At 35.5% G+C, this 20,136-nt stretch overlaps 1 protein-coding gene across 5 annotated transcripts in view; it reads right to left on the reverse strand.

Annotated features, from left to right (window-relative positions):
• Positions 1-18,824, reverse strand: part of LOC117421120 (BDNF/NT-3 growth factors receptor) — an 82,116-nt gene extending 63,292 nt beyond the window's left edge. For 2 of the 5 annotated variants that reach the window (XM_034035080.3, XM_034035079.3), the window contains exons 1-6: positions 18,180-18,824; positions 15,885-15,959; positions 15,727-15,798; positions 11,803-11,871; positions 10,674-10,831; positions 282-418 (exon numbers count right to left, since the gene is read on the reverse strand). In XM_034035080.3, coding sequence (XP_033890971.3) covers positions 282-418; positions 10,674-10,831; positions 11,803-11,871; positions 15,727-15,798; positions 15,885-15,959; positions 18,180-18,388 — 720 coding nt within the window. In that variant the 5' untranslated portion in view covers positions 18,389-18,824. The remainder of the gene's footprint in view (positions 1-281; positions 419-10,673; positions 10,832-11,802; positions 11,872-15,726; positions 15,799-15,884; positions 15,960-18,179) is intronic. The other 3 variants (XM_034035078.3, XM_034035076.3, XM_034035077.3) reach the window with 2 other exon arrangements.
• Positions 18,825-20,136: the final 1,312 nt, after the last annotated feature.

Here is a 20,136-nt window from a genome sequence, read left to right on the forward strand (position 1 = left end):
AATGTTGCCTACTGTAAGAATCTGAGAAGTCATATTTACCATACAATGAGACACTTTTTAACTTATTCTGTAGTACAAAGTCTACCCCCATTAAAAAAATATGCTTGCATTCGCACTACAATTCAGTAAGCAAATTCTATTAATAAATTAACACCATTCTAAAATGTTGCAATGTATCAAATAACTAATGGAATTGATTGTCCTGTTCCTGCACCACAGGAGTGCTTACAATATAACACAACAGTGTTGTATATCTGTTAATTAGCTGTTAAATGACTTACCTGATAACTTGTGACCAAGTTGCCTAGATACCAGCTTACGTCTGGAGAAGGAATTCCAGAGGTTCTGCACTCAAGTGTGATGTCACTTCCTTCCATTAAGGTAACACTAGAAGGGCTTATACTAGATGTAGGCATCACTGTTAATTAATAAATAAAAAATTATATATATATGATATCAATAACGACTGCACAGTTAATCTCATTTCGGTTTGCACTATTAAAGATATCATTTCTCACAGTTAGTGTCAAACGCCCTTTATTCATAATTTTTCTTAGCAGACACCCTTATCCAGGGGGACTTACAATTGTTACAAGATATCACTTTATTTTTACATGCAATTACATTATTTTTACATGCAATTACTTTATTTTTACATACAATTACCCATTTATACAGTTGGGTTTTTACTGGAGCAATCTAGGTAAAGTACCTTGCTCAAGGGTACAGCAGCAGTGTCCCCCACCAGGGATTGAACCCACAACCCTCCGGTCAAGAGTCGAGAGTAAACAAAACAAATGTATGTCCATAGGAATGTAGAAAACCAATATCTAGTATATTTTTATATGTTTCTGGGACCTTTTTAGTATATTATTCATGCCTTGTCATGACACTTTGAAAGATGACTGCTACATATAACAGAGTACCCCCAGGATTGTTTTTGTTATATAAAAACCACCGCTCTTCCCACTGTATATATTTTTATTGTACTTTGTGAAGTTAATAACAAAGTGAATTGAAGCAACCCACTATGAAGGAAACTCCACTTGTCCCCAAACCACTTGTTAGCTCCAAACCACTACAGCCGGATTGTAATTCTAAAATCATTGTTGAGCAATTGAGAATGCTGCAATTTCCTAGGTTAAATCATCTTATAGTTTTTAGGGGCGGGGAAATCCATATGTCATGCATGGTCGACTGATGACAAAGCCACTGGTTTTTTTCTTGGGAAAAATGACTTTGTCCTTAAAGTAAAATGCATTTGTTATCTACTGATTCCCTGGACAACTAGTATGTGCTCTAGACCTGGCTGCTCACAAACTACAGAATGGGATTTTAGTATGATTATTATGTTTTTACACATGTCAAAATTAGAAATCTCATATAGATGGGCTCAGCCAGTGGGATTCCAAGCAGAGCTGTCATTATCCTACAGTAGATGCCATTTAAAGCTAAAAAGGCTTGAGATGTTGAAACTCGCTTTAAGGGCAGTTCTATGAAAAACTGTACACAATTGTTGAGGGGAAAAAAAGTTCAGTTTCTGCAGAAACAGTTATGAATCATATTAAACAAAGTCAGTAGATGACATAATTTACATTTGTATGCTTCTTGTTGGGTCATGTGACCCGGCAGCCATTTTGGAAAATTGTACAGTTGTTGACATAATTTAATGAAAAAAATACCCTCATGCAATCCAGAAGCATCTGCAAACAAGTTAACATTTCACGAGAAGCAAGTGGTTGATTTATATAGTGGACTAAGTAAGGTAAGTGTCCATACTATTTTATATTAGTCCATTTTTGGTAAATATTTTACAATAAAAAAGTGCACATGGCAATGTTGTCAGTTACAAATTAATATACAACAGTTCTTGTACTAAATACAAGACACTTCAGAATTTTGTGATTACTTTAAGTTCTCATACATGTGAACCCTTATCTGTGTCCAATATTTGCTTATTGGACATTTTATATATATCACTCAAAAAACTGTAACTGATGTAACTATACTAGAAAGTAACTGATGTAACATTCTAAGCACTGTGCTTAAATTATTTTTAAAAGAACACTTAAACATTTTAAGTTTACCAAATTGATTCTGTGTTCTTAAGTGTTTAAGATGCCAACCAGAGAGCAATGTTTTAAAAGGAAATCTAAAGCCCTCCTTTTTTGCTTTTCGATTAAAGTTGTAAAATGCCTCCAATATCTGCAGCCGATAGAATGCGTGCTTATCGTGCAAGGATAGAAAAGGGAAGAAGAAAAGACCAGAGAAAGAATGAGAAACTACAGGAGAAACCTTTTAAAATTACTTGAACCAGAAGTTAACGAGAATCATTTGACAAACTCACCATCAAAAGTTCTCTTTTCTGCTCAGTCATTAGGGAAGGCAGTAAGTTGAGTAAACCGGGCACTTCCAAAGAGCCTCAGAAAGAAAAGTGTAGTGGTAAAGATACTGGCATCTAAATTTGGTTTGGCTCTGGTAGATAAGCAAGCTTCCAAAAACAGACCAGAGGTTGATGAAACAGAGACAGGTTTGTGCTTTTTACGAGAGTGATTCCGTGTCCCGTCAACTGCCTGGACGAAAAGACTGTTTTACAATCAGAAATGAAGACGGCACAAAAAAGAGAAAGCACAAAAAAGTGCTCATGATGTCTATTCTTGAAGCTCATCGCCTCTTCAAGAATGAATATCCCAATGTAAACCGTAAGTTTACAGCATTGCATCCTGTGCACGTTCAACCTATCTGTGAGAAAGACCGCAGCGTCTGCTGCTGTCTTTGCCATGACAACACAGAGGTGCTACAAGATGGTTTGAAAAAAGTTTGACAAAATATCCCCAATGGTAATCTCCTAGTCAGTGGGTCAGTTTGCAACTGGCAGATGAAATGCTACCTTGGCCAGTGTGAAACATGCCTACACCTTGATAGTTATATTGATTAGGTAATACAAGGAAATTATATAGAAGATACAATTGTACACTACTACCAATGTATGGCTAACAATGGCTTGAGTCAACATTGCATGATGCCAAAGCAGAGCTCAAAACAGCTAACCATTCTGCGTTGCCACAGTTTTATTGCAACTTCATCAAATTAAGACACTGAAGATGAATTTAAATGAATGTGAAGCTGTACTGCAGGAAGATTTCTCAGAAAGCGTCACTATAAAGCAGCAAGATGAAATAATGTCAGCTCACTGGATAACAGAAGGAGTTTACAGCAGTTCTCACAACTCAAACTCATACTACTTCTTATGTTGTGATCATTGATGAACTGCAGCATGACAAATTTACAGTAATTTGCTACAATCGAGCTATTCTCTCTCAATGAAGCATCAACTTTAGCCAACATCTCTAACTTGCACATCTTTTCTGATGGTGCTGCTGGCCAGTTTAAAAACAGATTTATCTTGTCCACCCTTACCATGCCGAGCAGTGTACACTGAGCTTTTTTTGCCACAGCACACGGTAAAGGGTCAGTTGATGGTGTTGGAGGTACGATAAAGCGTGCAGTTTGGTGGCGCATTCTGCAAAAGCGTGCGGTTGTAAACACAGCAGAAGAATTTGCTAAGGTGGCAAAAGAAGCATGCCCAAATGTCTGCATCATTTATATTGCAAAGGATGTGGTAAAGAAGGCGCAAGATGAATGGGCAAATAGATGGGAAGAGAACTGTCCAAAGAAAATTCCAAACACCCACAGCATTCACTATGCTAGAATGTTTAGCAACACTGAACTAGAGGTCAGCACAGTAGGTCCATTTCTGGAAGAAATTAAACCTGACTGGAAAGTGGTCAGTGTGTTTGGCATTGTGGAGCAAGCTTCAGTAAATTCAAACAAAGCAGCTGTGGCAGATAATCCATTGAAAATAATTGAATTGGCAGTAAATGAGTACTGCATTGCTATGTATAAAGGCAAGTGTTACTAGAGTGGGCAAACAGAGCGTGATTGGGTTCTGCCCCTTTGAGAAGGACAGAGTGGGCGAATCGTGAATGCAGCAGTTTTGAAATTCATGTAAGATTATCCCAGTAATCATCAGTTGCAAAACAAATATATTTGTCTCCAGTACACGTCTGTCTTAAACTACTTAAGTAAGTTTCAGTAGTTTTACATTTACAGAGCTCTACAGTCACTGCATATCGCAAAAGACAATGAAACCTGTCGTATTAATCGTAATAATTTTTCAAAATATTATATAAATCTCACAAAATATCATTCTTTGGATTGTAAAGTTCAGCTAGATTACATTCGGTACAAAAAAGTGAATATTTTCTTGGTAGATTTCATTGTATAAAAGAAGTGTAAGGACTTTGAGACTTAGACGCTGAGTTACTGCATGGTGCAGCCATTTCCGGTTGCTGTCTTCCTATTTCAACCCAGCCTAACTGTTCAAATTATTTTACTACTATACCTACTAATAATTTTGTTCTTAATACATTTAATACCTTTTAAACTTTCTGCATACCCGACAGCATGATAATCTAACACGCTGAACATTTTAAAAAAAGTCAAATACGTATTTGGGGGCAGTAGTGTGAAACTTTAACCATGATGCTGATGCCCAAAAAAACAGTGGTACGGGGAAGCAGCATTCCTTTTTGTGACGAATTAGACATGTCATTATTAACAAATGGGGGGGGGCTCCCGAGTGGCGCATCCAGTAAAGGCGCTCCTCGCAGGATGTGCCCTATAGCCTGGAGATCGCAGGTTCGAATCCAGGCTATGTCACAGCTGACCGTGACCGAGAGTTCCTAGGGGGCGGCGCACAATTGGCTGAGCACTGCCCGGGTAGGGAGGGCTTAGGTCGGCAGGGGAATCCACGGCTCACCGCGCATCAGCGACCCCTGTGGCCGATAGGGCGCCTGTGGCTCTGCAGCGGAGCCGCCAGATCTGTGTTGTCCTCCGGCACTATAGGTCTGGTGGCATTGCTGTGGATCTGCAATGCGAAAAATGACGGCTTGGAAGGAGCACGTTTCGGAGGACGCATGTTCCAGCCTCCGTTTCCCGAGTCGGCGGGGGGGTTGCGAGCGGTGAGCCGGGGATACAGATAATAATTGGGCATACTAAATTGGGGTGAAAAAAAAACCGGGGTAAAAATAATTGCCGACGACTAAATTAAAAAAAAACAAAAAACAAATGGGGGTATGCATGAGATCTATACATTTGGTAGAAGAAATAACGAGACAGAACGATATGCAAGCCTTGCAGTTCATAATATCTTAAATCATAACTTCAGTCTCGATATTACAAATGTGCAGCATGAACAGTATTTCAAATGCGCTATATGCACATATATAAATAAAATGATTAGTGCATGTAGAAACTCTGCTAAGAATACGAGGGATACATTTAAAAGGCACATTTGCAAGAAGACAAGTGACTGACAGCAGTGACATAGATGGTATGACTGATCAAATGTCACAGGGCAGCGCAGATAGTGCAGAGACTCACAGGGCTAGTAGTAGTAGCATCGATACAATTCACGGTGGATCTGATTCTGCAAATGTGCTAGACCGTTTAAATACACTGATTTGTAATATAGAAAGGAAGTTAAAACATGTGGAAGACTTGACTTTGCAATGCACAGATTTAGTTTAAATTGGATTACATTTATAACATTAAAAAAAGCTTCATATTCATTATTTATATAAATATTCACATTACCTGCTTTTTCAGAGACAAATGCATCAATCCAATATTGTATAATAACATTCTTTACAAATTATTAATATGAAAACATTTTGGCCCTCAAGAAACACTATAGGGGTAATTGCATAATGGCTATAATTATAATTTTGTAAGACAAATAAACGCCCTTTAAAATGTGCTATAACATGTTACACTTCAGTATATTATAAACAAAACCCATGCATTTTAAAATGACGTAGATGCATCTTTTGTAGTACAGAGTGTCTACCCTCCTGGCAATCTTGGCAGAGTGACAGATGTGTTTTTAGGGGTAGGTTCTAGCGTTAAAAAAAAAAAAAAAAAAAAAAAGATCTTTCAATTTCAAATCACTGCAAAACTTAAATCCAAGATGGGCAGGAACTGTATTCGAATTTGGTGCATCATTTTTATTTTTATTTCAGATATGTTTAAGTTAAGTAAAAACTATTGATAATAACCTGTTTGGGGTTTTGTTTGTTGAAATCTAAAAATACCTTTGCCCACCCTAGTGTTACCCTGGCATAGTTGAAGAAGCCATGGCAGCCCCACCCGAGATGCTTGTCAGTGTTTTGTATCCATGCAAAGGTGGCTGGAAGTGGCCTAGGCAAAGGGATGTATTGTGGTACCCTGCTTCCTGTTCTCAAAAGGATTGATGCACCAGTACCTGTGAATACCTGGGGAAAACATGAGAACTGCAGACACTGTGAGGGCTTCAGCTTGCATGGTATTCACATCCATGCATTTTTCAGAATGGTCAGTTACAGGACCTGGTTACGTCATTTTTGGGGTTCTGGTGGAGGGCAGAATTGGGGTGGTGCAAACTGTTTCCTTACATTTGAGCACCATACACTGTTAATTATTTTGTGCAGTTCTGCATATATAGTTGCCTCTTTATTTTAGAATGACTTGAATGAATGTAAAAACTTTTGTTAATGTCAATTTTATGTTATGTCAGTTACCAAATAAAATGTTTTTGTTTTAATAAAGTTATTTTTACTGATTATTTCTAATTTCTTATTTACTTGAATATATACACCCTAGGTTTATTCATTGGTAAAACTAGTTTGGCCAATCTCACTTTAGGTAATATTGTTTGAGACCAAGAAACACTACATTTCTGCTCTAAAAGTTATGTGAGTTAATGGAATTGCCCTTAAACAACACTTCAAGCAGCTTACCTAGTACAAAATATTCCCCCAAAACACATTTTAAAAATAGTTATTATACACTATAATATTTGTTTGGTTAATAGCATTAACTTTGCCTTTCAACTGTTTCTTAGGTCAATCTAGCAGCTAAAGATTATTGCATTGCTGTGTTGGGCATGCTTAAAAAACAATAATGAGATATGTTATATGATATATAATGATGTTTTTAAAAAAAAAAATATTTAAATGACTGTGATAAAGAGAGAAAGAATTGATGCTGTAAATATCCCTCCCGACCAGAAAGGGCGCTGTATAAGGTTGGTAGTACACTTCCCCAGAGACTGGTGCGACTCGACAGTGGGCAGAAACAAGGAGTTGGCCATCTTGGATGAAGCACGTAACTGAGTGCGCTCGAAACGATTCCCATGCGATCAGCTGTGGGCCAGGCAGCGATTGGTTACACCGGGGTGCTAGGCTGATTGTAGGGAGGAGTTAGGCAGTACAAAGGGGACGCAGCTGCGTGATTATGGCCCCTTGTGCTGAAACGTAACTTACGACCGGAGGCTTGCTTGTTTGTTTTGTGATGTGTTTGTTCTGTCTTGTAGAGGAGGAGTAAGGAGCCAGGGGCTGCAGCCATGGAGCCAGCCCAAACTACTGAGCACTGCATTCACCTCACGACACCAGCACTCACCACGACCGTGCTGTTTTGAAGAGCACAATTTCGTGCACAGGGACGTGGATTAAGGATTTATTGTAGTTTTGTTTTGGCATGCAAGCCAGCCGTGTAACCCCCGATACCATCGTAGGTAGAGGGGTGGTCCTTTTTGTTATTATTTAATAAAAACACTGACATTTTTGGGAGAATTACTGTCTTGACATTGTCTTTGTTTACCATACCACTCGCACCTGTGACAATGACATCCAACACTAAAAGATATCACTTATTCCCTATAATACCTTCTTCAGAAGCAAAACCCATAGATTTGGTTAAGATTTTAAGATTTTACAGTCAAAGGTACACTTAAACCTGTTGAAAATATAATTCTCAACCGCCACCTCCTTTCTCCCAATTCCAACTTCACATAACAAATTTCAACTCTCATTTTTCTATCCATCAACAAAAGAAGTTGCTCCCTGTCGACAGTAGGAGGTCTATCAAAAACACCAAACTCCAAAACCAACGCTATAAAATTAAATAGAAATTGAATCGGAAATACGCCTCTCCATTCTGAAGATCAAAGTCTCAGTAATTTGTTGTACAGACAAATCTCTGTTTCTAAATCTATTAAATCCAACATGTAACCTTACAATTCAAAGATCTTTTCTATATAACTTTACTGTATATGTCATATCATAAAGAACCAACATGCACCAGGCTCAAGCTTAAATATGATACACATATTTCTAAGTAAAATGTAAAGCATACCAATATTAAGCTATTTTGAAATATGCCTATCAACCTGCATTTTTTTCGCTTTAAATGTGTACATTAGCATCTTTTGACTATGTTAACCTAGTACTCATCACTTGACTTCTGGGTCACCCATATTAACATATAGAATTGTACACATAATTTATTACATGCCGTTCCTTCACTTTTTGGTCACTGTACTCAACAACCTCCCAAACCTGTACTGTACATCCCCTTTACATTTTGAATGCAAATAAAAACCCAAATGTAAATCATTAGGTATATTGGGGTGTGAACACTACTAGCTCAGTTCATCATTCATTTATGACTCTGTCTACATCTAGGCCAGAAGAGGTTACTCAACTGTGGTGGGCTGATGATGCTGAAGCTGTTATCAGGATACTAAAAACATCATAGAATAAAAATATAAACCTCTTTGGCCCAAGAGCCTTACATTTCAAGTACAGGCCTGTCACACTTGACCTTGATTAAGCAAACATCATTTATAGTCTTTTATGCTGGGCAAGGTTTTCAGACAGTCTACTGAGTGTTATGCAGGGAGCAATTTCCACCTTCTGCATTTTAATTAGGTCCTTATTATTTTCAGTCTAAAGGACATCTGAGGCACACTGAATGAAACGAACACTAAAGAACCCCAATGTGAAGAACTTTCTGAGCTAAATCCACTATGTACCACCTTGAATGTTAATGTAATAACCTTTTGGTACACATGTTAATATAATACAGGCATCCTTTTTGCATGCAGGTTCCTCCAGAAAGCTGTGTAGTATACAAGCCTGTTCGACAACTATACTAAAGCTGCAGTCTCTCACAATCATGCTTTACATCAAATATATATATATATATATATATATATATATATATATATATATATATATATATATATATATAGTATTTCCATTGGTTAGCCGTCTGTGCACTTAAAGCAAGAAATCATTAAAATCCTACTACATGTTACAATCCATAAGTTTGATTATACAATGATAAACATCAACGATATACTGATGCAGTATATATATATATATATATATATATATATATATATATATATATATATATATATATATATATATATACACATACACAGCAGGGTTAGAGCTCTGGACTCTTGACCGGAGGCTCGTGGGACACTGCTGCTGTACCCTGTACCCTTGAGCAAGGTACTTTACCTAGATTGCTCCAGTAAAAACCCAACTGTATAAAAGGGTAAATGTCATATCTTGTAACAATTGTAAGTCGCCCTGGATAAGGGCGTCGGCTAAGAAATAAAAAATAATAATTATCCATATATAACACTGGTTTTCATAATGTGCCATCAATACTGCATCAGTATATCATTGATGTTTATCATTGTATAATCAAGTATAATTTTCTAATAACATGCTTTACAACATTATAGACTTTTTCACCAACACAACCACTGCAAACATCTGATATAATTACTGTGCCTTATTACTTATTACTGTTTATTCATCGGGGGGATCACATCTTACATAAAAGGGTCATCCCAGGAACTGGAATCAAGCCAATATGGTACTAATGTAAATATGCTTAATAACACATAGCCACAAAAAGAAATGTATTTTTGTTTACGACTGTAAGTCGCCCTGGATAAGGGCATCTGCTAAGAAATAAATAATAATAATTATAATAAATATAAATAATAATAATTCGCTAAAAGATACTTTAAAAGAAAATCTAAATTTAGATACAACATTGATACAGCATTAATCCCACCATCCCTAACACACACACACACACACACACACACACACACTTGGTCCCTGTTTTAAGAAACAATGGGCCAAATTTTGATCTCACAAAATAGTTCTAGTTTGTTTTGAGCCAAAATGCTTCTTTATATACTGTATATCTAATGGTTCTACTGAATGTTTCCAAAAATTAAGGAAACATGTTTTTCCCATGTTGCTATCTGCAAATCAGGAGAGGTTCTTTGAACATGAGACTCGTTGATCATGTGACTATGCACAATGACACATTTTAGATAGGTGCAAAAATTGGTAACTATATTAACATGTCTCTAATATTATAACAGCTGCATCACACAATACAATAAGAATGCTTTACTTAATATTCAATCTGTATAGCTGGAATGATCACTTGTTTATTGAAAATATTTCCATAAATACATTTCTTGTATGCTGGGTTTACAGCAATTGTTTGAGTTTGGAGCATGTGTTATAAAAACGGTAATGTCTGATTGGTGACTGCATGTATAATAGGCAGAGTTTCACTTTAAAGACAACAGGATTCGCTTAACCCCAGTGTGCAGGAACTTGTTTTCTTTTTCCAAAGGTCATTGTAAATATCTGTGGCTGCAGTTAAAGGACTGAAACAAAAAGCATGTCACACTAAAAACACATATTGTTGAACTATAGCAATGCCTTTGCTTAAAAAATAAGAATAATTACCACAATCCGGAATGTGCATTTCGTGTAGTAAGAACTTCCTATTGCTGTCATCCTTGCACATCAAGTTCTGAGTTTCCAGACTGGCCATTTCATTCTCCTGCCACAGTTTGATCCACTGAATATCACAAGAGCACTGGAATGGATTTCCTGTAAGTACCCTGAAATATAGATTTTTGTGTGTATTTTTGTACAGAGAATTGGTTATTGGTACATGTTTACAGCCATGTACAGAATATTAATTTTCATATAGGGTTACTTTCTATATTGAATTGAAGATGAACATCATGTCATGATGGTACAACGTATTTTTGTCAATTTGTGATTGGGTTATTTTTTTAAATAACACAATTTTTGGACTAAATGAAACCCATCGACTGTTGTTGTTAAAGCTCAGTAGAAAGCAGTCAGACTATGAATGTCTTTCAATTTTGAAACCCAATATATATCATCCACTTCAAGTTTTGCTTTCATAAAATTAGCAGATATGATCATAGATTATAACATTAATGCACCAGTATCAGAATACAGAATAATTTTGCCACATGGTCAAGCTAGTTGTCAGCTGGTGAAGAACATTATTCATTGCATGCTAAATGTGTTGGTAACTTTGACATTGACCTCTGATCCAATATGGATGTCATATTAAGGTCATGTGACTAAGTTATGATACAGTACACTTTCTTAATATTTTGTTTCACTGCCACATTGTATTAACCTCTAGCCATATCAATCATATAAATATGTTTCACATTTGCATTTTACTTCATGTTTACAATTGTGTAAAAAGACTGCCAGGGGTTAACTGAAACTCAAACAGTTTGTAGATTTAAAATACAGGTACATTCGTTACAAGCAGGTGCACAGTACTTACTACAAAGACCATTAATGTAATTAATAATACTATTGTTTTGTTCATAGAACAGATGCACAACTAATGTGTAATTACAGGCAGCAAAAATAGTCAATTAATGTGTCTATGGAGAATACCAAAAAATTGCAGAACTCTAATCCTTTGATCCATTTGAACCAAAAAAATAGATCTAACTCACTATGCAAAACATGTAAAAAAAAGTGCACATTTGTTGAAACAGTTTAAAAAGGTACAATGTTTTTACTGAGTACTACTTACAGATATGCCAAGTTTAAATTCCTGAAGGTCTTCCAAGATAAAGTTGATAATTTATTGTTTTTTAGGTTGCTGCAATAACAATAAAATATATTAAACTGTTGTGTAATATTCCAGGTCATGCAAAGTACTAGCACTGTTTCAGACCTACTGTATAAACACGTACATGCTGTATATTGAAAACCAGAGTTGAAATGTATGTGATGATTTTGTCAAACCATACAAAAGCAGCCATCATTTACAAGATGTTATACAAGTAAATGATACATGTATTATTTATTTATTTAGTAGAATCTAAAATATGCAAATCCAGAGATTAATGTCTTATCAGCTTTTCTTACAATCTGCATAGTAGCAGCCAATGTGTAAAATAAATGTATTTGAAATTATATGTAATTGTGGAACTGATATAGATAGTATGGTATTATATATATTGTAGTGATCTCGGTTCCCGCAGGCAGGCGCACCACACAGGGCGAGGTAATCCACACACAGGCGGAGGGCGGGCGCGAACCCGGGACCTCTCACACTAAAGCGTAGCGCCGATACCGTTGTACAAAAGAGCCGGCTCACTTGCAAGGAGCGTATATCGGGCTTATGTCTTTGTGTATGATTACGTCACCTACCAGCCCTGTTGCTGCTGCCCTGTGCGCGCTACACTATATGGGTTTCTGTGACGTCATAAATTACGAGACCAAAGGTTGAGTAATATATAAACTGTCACAGAACCACAGATTGAATTGTTTTTCTTTAACTCACTGAAGAGGCCCATCTTCTATTTTTTTTTTATAATACATGGATACCATTGTGATGCTAATATTAAAGAAGACAAGGTTCAGCAGTACAGTTTTTTTTAAACGTGGTGTTTCTGTGATGTAAAGACGTTCTGTGTCGTTATCCGTTTCTCCAGTTTCTCTGAGATACGAATGTACCAGCTTTACATCTTTTTTTTTTTTTTTATGTATTCTCATTTTATTGATCATTAATAAACATTTCTGTACTGGGGGTGTTGTTGAGTTACTGAAAACAAGACTGTGTGTTTGAATTGAAAGTGATGGTCTCGATGAGTCAAATGGGTCAAAGTTCAAGTACTGTGGTATTATGCCTTTTTTTAGAATGGCTCAGGATAAAATAAGGGCAGCAGTGTGGAGTAGTGGTTAGGGCTCTGGACTCTTGCCCAGAGGGTCGTGCGTTCAATCCCAGGTGGGGGACACTGCTGCTGTACCCTTGAGCAAGGTACTTTACCTAGATTGCTCCAGTAAAAAGCCCAACTGTATAAGTGGGTAATTGTATGTAAAAATTATGTGTAAAAAAATAATATAATTGTATGTAAAAATAATGTGATATCTTGTAACAATTGTAAGTCACCCTGGATAAGGGTGTCTGCTAAGAAATAAATAATAAAATATAGCCTTCATCCATATATATAGCAGTTTGATATATACATTAACTGGAAACAGGCACATTGTTAGTAACCTCAATGGGGTCCTGAAGTTTACTTTTGCAATACATTTTACTATTTTTTTTATTGAAACTGTACTAAAAATGTAACTTTTTTTTAATTTGACAAATAAATAAAAAAAATTAACATTATTATTTTTAATTAGGTGCTCCATTGGAGTACTGAGGTCCTTTCTATACGTCATTAAGAAACGTCGGTAATGGCGAGTTAGTTTGATACCGGTATATATAAAAAAAGAAATACAAAAAAAAAAAAAAAAACACTTTAGTCTTCAATATATATTTTATAGAAACCATGTTTTCCCTATTTGCATTATTTTTTTTTAAAATTTGCAAGATGGCTAGTGAAGCGCATGGCAGGTAATGCAGTGTTTCATTCAAAATGAGGACTTCATCGAGACTTCAGCAAGTGCTTGCAGACCTCGGGTTCCGCCTACTAGTAACACCATGTGGGAAAATGTAACGTTTGCTTCAGCAACTCGATGATTATGTATTTATTTATTCTATAATTATCATCATGTGTTGGTTTTCAGTCATGATAATTGTCAGTAATTAGCAATACTTTGTCAAAGTATGAAATATGTTTTTTCATGTTATTTTTTTATTGTGTGCATGTTATGTAATATTTTTTAGGTTTATTATAAAGCTGAATCTCTATTTTATAAATTCCAATAGAACAATTAGAAATGATAGATACCACTTTGGTTTTTTCTCTTTTTTTTTTTTTACAGTCTCACCATACTTTCCGCGACAATTTCTAAAAAATAGCAAATGAAAAATAGCTATATGTGATATATGAGATTTATATATATATATATATATATATATATATATATATATATATATATATATATATATATATAAACACAGAATCAACACAGCAGCTTGAGCCTATTTATTTAAACGTTTCAGACATCAAAAAGTAAACAAACTATGCGCCCGCACACACTGTTCTCTATGGAAAGCCATCTAGGATAAAAATGCGTTGTGCTGCTTTACAGCGAGACAGAAAAAAAGCAAGCACTCACTTAAACAATACCCAACTTCCAGAAAATGTTGTGTAGTGATTTTTATAGACTGTTTGTGTGTGTGTCTGTCTATCTATCTATCTATCTATCTATCTATCTATCTATCTATCTATCTATCTAGCTATTCGTTTTCGTTTGCCAAAAAGGCGCAAGTAAACCTCATGTTATTAGTTTATGAAAACGTGTCTATGGCCACTGTTTACTGTGAAGAAACAGCAATGGCAAGGAATAAAAATAAATAAATAAATAAAAAATAAAATGCGGTGTCACCTTATGTACTATTTTTTGGGGGAATAAACAAAACAACGTTTAACTTGAACTGCTATTTGGCATCCTTTGTTTTGTAGTTAATTCACAGGAATAAAGTAAGTCATACACAACTTATGCTTAACTCCTGGGATATTTTTCTGTTTTAACGTGTTACATATTGTAAGCTCTTGTAAAATAAAGGCACACACACAGGGCCATGGCCACGACCCCTCTTGCTGCTACGCGGTCTCTGCTTGCGTTCACAGCAATATAATGGCTTTTACTACTTTTTGAAAAACGAACGAATATCTGAACATGAATATATATATATATATATATATATATATATATATATATATATATATATATATATATATATATATATATATAACGAAAACGAACGAATATTTAAATTATGAGCGAATATCCGAACACACACACACACACACATATATATATATATATATATATATATATATATATATATATACATGGATGAAGGATATTATTTGCATCCTGAGCCATTAAAAAAAAAGACATAATACACAGCAGTGACGTCAAAAAGTGATCATTCCTCTATAGGAAAATATACTTGAACTTTGACCCATTCGACCATCACTTTCAGTTCAAACACAAATTATGTCTCGTTTTCAATCACTCGACAACACCCACAGTACAGAAATGTTCATTAATGATCAACAAAATGAGAAACGTTAAAAAAAATGATGTAAAGCTGGTACATTCGTGTCTCAGAGAAACTATAGGAACTGGAAAGTAAGACAAGGTAAATGGCAATCATCCAAATAAAGCTGAAGCACTAACGGATAACGACATAGAACTGTACATTAAAGTGGCCAAAAAACAACTCACACTTATTTCAGAAATGTTTCTTTTTTATATGGTAAAACATATCAAAATATATTAAATCTAACTTCATATAGGCTATATCATAAGCCTATATAATATATTTGTACAACTAAAAGTTAGGGAACCAATATCTCCCCCTTTAATAATTTACTTCTCAGGGGAAATAGAATAGTCATGTACCTGTACTTCAGCAAATTCTAAATTAAAGATAACGGTGTGACACACATCCCGTAGGCTATATGTGAACGCATAATGTATACCCAAGCAGTATAAAAATAAAGGCTAACTATATCACAGAACACCATAAAAATAATTCACTTACACATATTGGAGATTGGGAGTCTTCTGAAATGACCGACGTGACACGTAAGACAGTCCAGAATTTGTCACGGTTCTTTATAAGAAAACAAAATTATTATTATTATTATTATTAGTAGTAGTAGTAGTCGTAGTAGTCATAGTAGTAAATAGGCTACTTACAAATTCCTCAGGCCCAAGTATGTCTCCACGTCAATGTCATTGATGGCGCGTAACTGGCTTTGATTTGCAATGTATCTGTTAATCAATGACAAATAAACAAAAAATATATATTCAACAAAATACACCTACAAACAACAATAAGAAATTAGCAGAGATATTTGGGCACTATTTTTTAATGAAACTGGAAAAATGCATAGGCCTAGTCATAAGCGCTATATTGAATGTTCTCTCAATCACGATGTGATCCTTAGGTAGTCGTGCATACTTAAAACGGGTGTGTATGCGCTCTTCATGAAAACTTTTTTTTATCGTTATATGTTACAGTTAAATCATGATGTGATCAATGGACATTCTAATCTAGGAACATGGATAGATTTTAAATAAATAAATAAATAAATAAATAAATAAATAAATAAATACTCGGTTAAATACCCGTAAATAACCAATACAAATAAGTAACACGTTTTTAGTCCGTGCAATTGGTGAACGTGGCATATTATCGTCAAACCCTGTGGTGTGGTGGATTTAAAAAATAAAATAAAAATCACTGTTACTCTAATTTGTGCCATGGTAAAGCGGGCAAGATTATCGGTTCAACTCTAACCTTTGCATCCTGAATTAAATCCAGTAACTTTCATCTAGAAAGAATTTGAAAAAAAAAAATATATATATATATATATATATATATATATATATATATATATATAATAAACAAATCAGGTATAGCGCAATATTAACGCATCACACAGGATGTGTTGAACCTAACATTCATAACTGTTCCACAGTAACCCCATGTATTGCACACATTTTAATAACACTTTTTTACATTTGGTAACACACGTTGTAGGCTACAATTTAACGAAGTTCGTAAGAATCCCTAGATATCGATTGACCAAGGGAAAGATACACCTACTGAATGTTTTCCCTAGTAATAGGCCTATGTTCCCTTCAGGGTGCTCAGATCATCAATGGACACTGCAAATAAAACAAGTAAGCACCCTAGAATCGTGTCATATTGCAAACATTTTGACAAGGGATGCTAGAACAAAAAATGAAAAAACCTTCTACATTAAAAATACTTATATTTTAACACAATTATATTGTAGTAAACCCAACTTCCTCATTAACGGATCAAATCATATCTTATTTTCCCATTACTTTTTGCTATTTCTCGGGCTCAGTCTTGTTGTAGCCTAGTGATCCAGGCAATAAATCCGACGTAAATCGGTATTGAATCACAGTAGGAACCACACACTGCTTTACTCACATTGCACATTATATAACTTTCTAAACATACAGTACATCCAAGTGTTGTTTAACTTACAAACCACTAACCTTAAATATGCTGTATCGAGGAGTTAATCGGTTCAAAGATGGCGTGAAATTGTAAAACGATAATAGAGGCTGATTTAATAACATGCACTATGGTTTCGTCGTTGATTATTCTTTCATTAATCTCAGTAATTGGATTGTTACAACCTACTGGTCACCAAGGTTATTATTATTATTATTATTATTATTATTATTATTATTATTATTATTATTATTATTTCTTGGGGAGTTTAGAGCTGATATGTAATTCAGCATTTCAGCACTTATTCACCACGACCGTCAGTATAGGTCTTCTGAAATGGTGCAAGATACAGCAATAAACATGTTACAACTGCTATTGCAAATTGAACTTGTCAATTACGTAGTTAAGGAAAGCAGACCGTTTTCGTGATCTAACTTATTTTATTGCAATTATGGCTCGTAACCGTAAAAGCTGTTTTAACCTAAACAATCAACATGCAATTACAATACATTTTTAATGGCTAAGATTCTGTATATCTAAAAGGCATGCTTGCATTAAATCATATAAAGCTTTCAGACACGAATCCATCAAACTTAAACTCCACTTTGAGCCAGTGCATTTCAACGCGCAGAAGTTCTCATATATCAGCTTATTTCAAAGCATCTTGCCAAGCATCTGCCAAGATAATCCACCACTTCTCGTTATAATCAATTGCTGTGTTATTTTCACCTTAGCTATATAACCTTTTCTATGGTTTATATAGGCCCCTTTTCCTATTTTCTGATCCATCATGAGCACATAATTCAAATATATTTTAAAGCATGTTTATTTTCTTTTATTAATCTTAATCATGACACTTGTCATTTATAACCTACATTTGTGATCACCCCGTATTTCTTATGTTATATTGCACAATATCTTTTTTTTGTTTGCTGCTTTTAATTACCTTTCTATACAGCACATCTTTGCGTGTGATTCTTACCGAATATGATGATACTCACATTTCAGTAATATTTTCCATTTCTATAGCAGAACTTAATACTGGGAAAGCCACGATCCCTTGATCCTGCTCGATACATGAGATCCTGCTGCTGCTGCATGTACAAGAAGAAGGACAAGCGACGGTGAGCCTCCAAAGCCCCAGCAAAAGCCAACAAAATACCCAAAGAGACATCACAGCGGCTCCATGACACCTCCAAAAGGCGATCATATTGGATCCCTCAGTGCTAAATCCAGATTCTGGTCAAAATTATCCTTCTTCCTTATACCCTCCCGGCGGTATGGTCAGAAATACAGACAAACAACCATGAGATAATCCTTTTGGGCAGAGGTGAGGCTATGAGAGAATGGTCTTGTGTGTGTGTGTGTGTGTGTGCGTGTGTGTGTTCGCAATAAGACAGTCACATACGGATATTTTTAAAGGTTCGTAGGTGTGGGTCAAGGATTCCTTCTCTCACTCTATCTCTCTTTCAGTCCCAAAGCTGGTTTGGTTGATTTGAGTGGTGCATACGCTACAGATAAATGCTGCTGCTGCAGCTCCTGCTTCTTGGCTGGTGCAGGGCTGAAGGGGGAAAAAAAACCAGACAGATGATAGATGCAAGCTCGTGTGAGTCTGTGTGATGCTGTAGTGGAAGAGTGAGCGAGTGCGTGTGCGCGCGATCAGGAGGTACGACTAAGTACCAACAGTAGCCTAGATAATTATCACACATCAAAAAGCTCTAATTGTATTTCAAAACACACACACACACACACACACACACACACACACACACACACACACACATCTTCCACAGCAATAACTAAACACCATCACTCCCCTTTTCCAGTAGCTGTGAAAGTGACGTGTGATTATTATGCACCAAACTAAGAAAATAAGTATTTAATAAAATGCTTCAATAGCAACAATAAAAGTGGTATATATTACGTTAACGAAAGGCTGTATTTCTAAGAACTTTGTATTCTAATATAAACGTGCTATGCATGCAATTGAGACATCACTAACAATTAACAGCAAGATCAAACACAGACACTGTCCTGTTGTGACTCAGACAAAAAAAAACCAGCACGACAATAGCAAGACATTTCAGTGCTAATGATATAAATCTATTTTAAATCACGAATTAATTCTGAAAGCAAATAAGTATTTTATAACGTTGTAAAAATGCTCTACGTTGTTTTATGTTTCATTTTACATGTACACCATTGTTATGCATTAAAACAATACAGTAGCTAAATATGCAAAATAATGCTATTTTCTTCGTTTTCAAAAACAGAAAAACTGTTTTAAATTGAATTGAGTCGTTTGCGTAGTTGATTTTTTTTTATTATTATTTTCAAGGTGGTATACCCGTTTAGAATACCCTCAGTGTAAGATAATGCAAGTAACGCCCACAGTCGGGGAACAGAAAACCTGTAAACCAAGCACTGTAACGACTACGAAATAAACCGTACTTCTTGTTAATTGCTCTAGTGGTTGCCAAATGACAACGAAAATTTGTTTTCTGGGAATCCATCGTTTAATTTGCGGCTTCAGTCTCCAGAGTTTTTACCGCAGTAATTTAGTAGAGGGAGATAGCGGTCCAATAGGCGGATTTAAAGAGTTGTCCTGACACCTAGCGACAATCCAAATATTTGCAAGTAAACGCGCTTCTTTCATTATATTACCTTGGCTATCTTCAAGTTACCTGTCTTCTAAATCCCACCAATTTAATGTTTTAACAACCTTTGGTGTATGTATCTGATGGTATCCCACATGACAACCCCCTATAATACTAGCTATACTATTGCAGTGTTTCATTGTCTTATATTCTAGGGTGCTTTGGTTACTGGCTGAGGGGGTCACCACTTCAGGGTCTGTATCCTATCTAAGAGAATGTGCAGACATAAAGCATTGTATTTGACATATTTATGGACTGTGCTAAATAGTTACTAACTCATTCATGAAGGCACTGCAAGGCT

This window comes from Acipenser ruthenus, chromosome 1 (assembly GCF_902713425.1).
Source record: "Acipenser ruthenus chromosome 1, fAciRut3.2 maternal haplotype, whole genome shotgun sequence".
Taxonomy (NCBI): Eukaryota; Metazoa; Chordata; class Actinopteri; order Acipenseriformes; family Acipenseridae; genus Acipenser; species Acipenser ruthenus.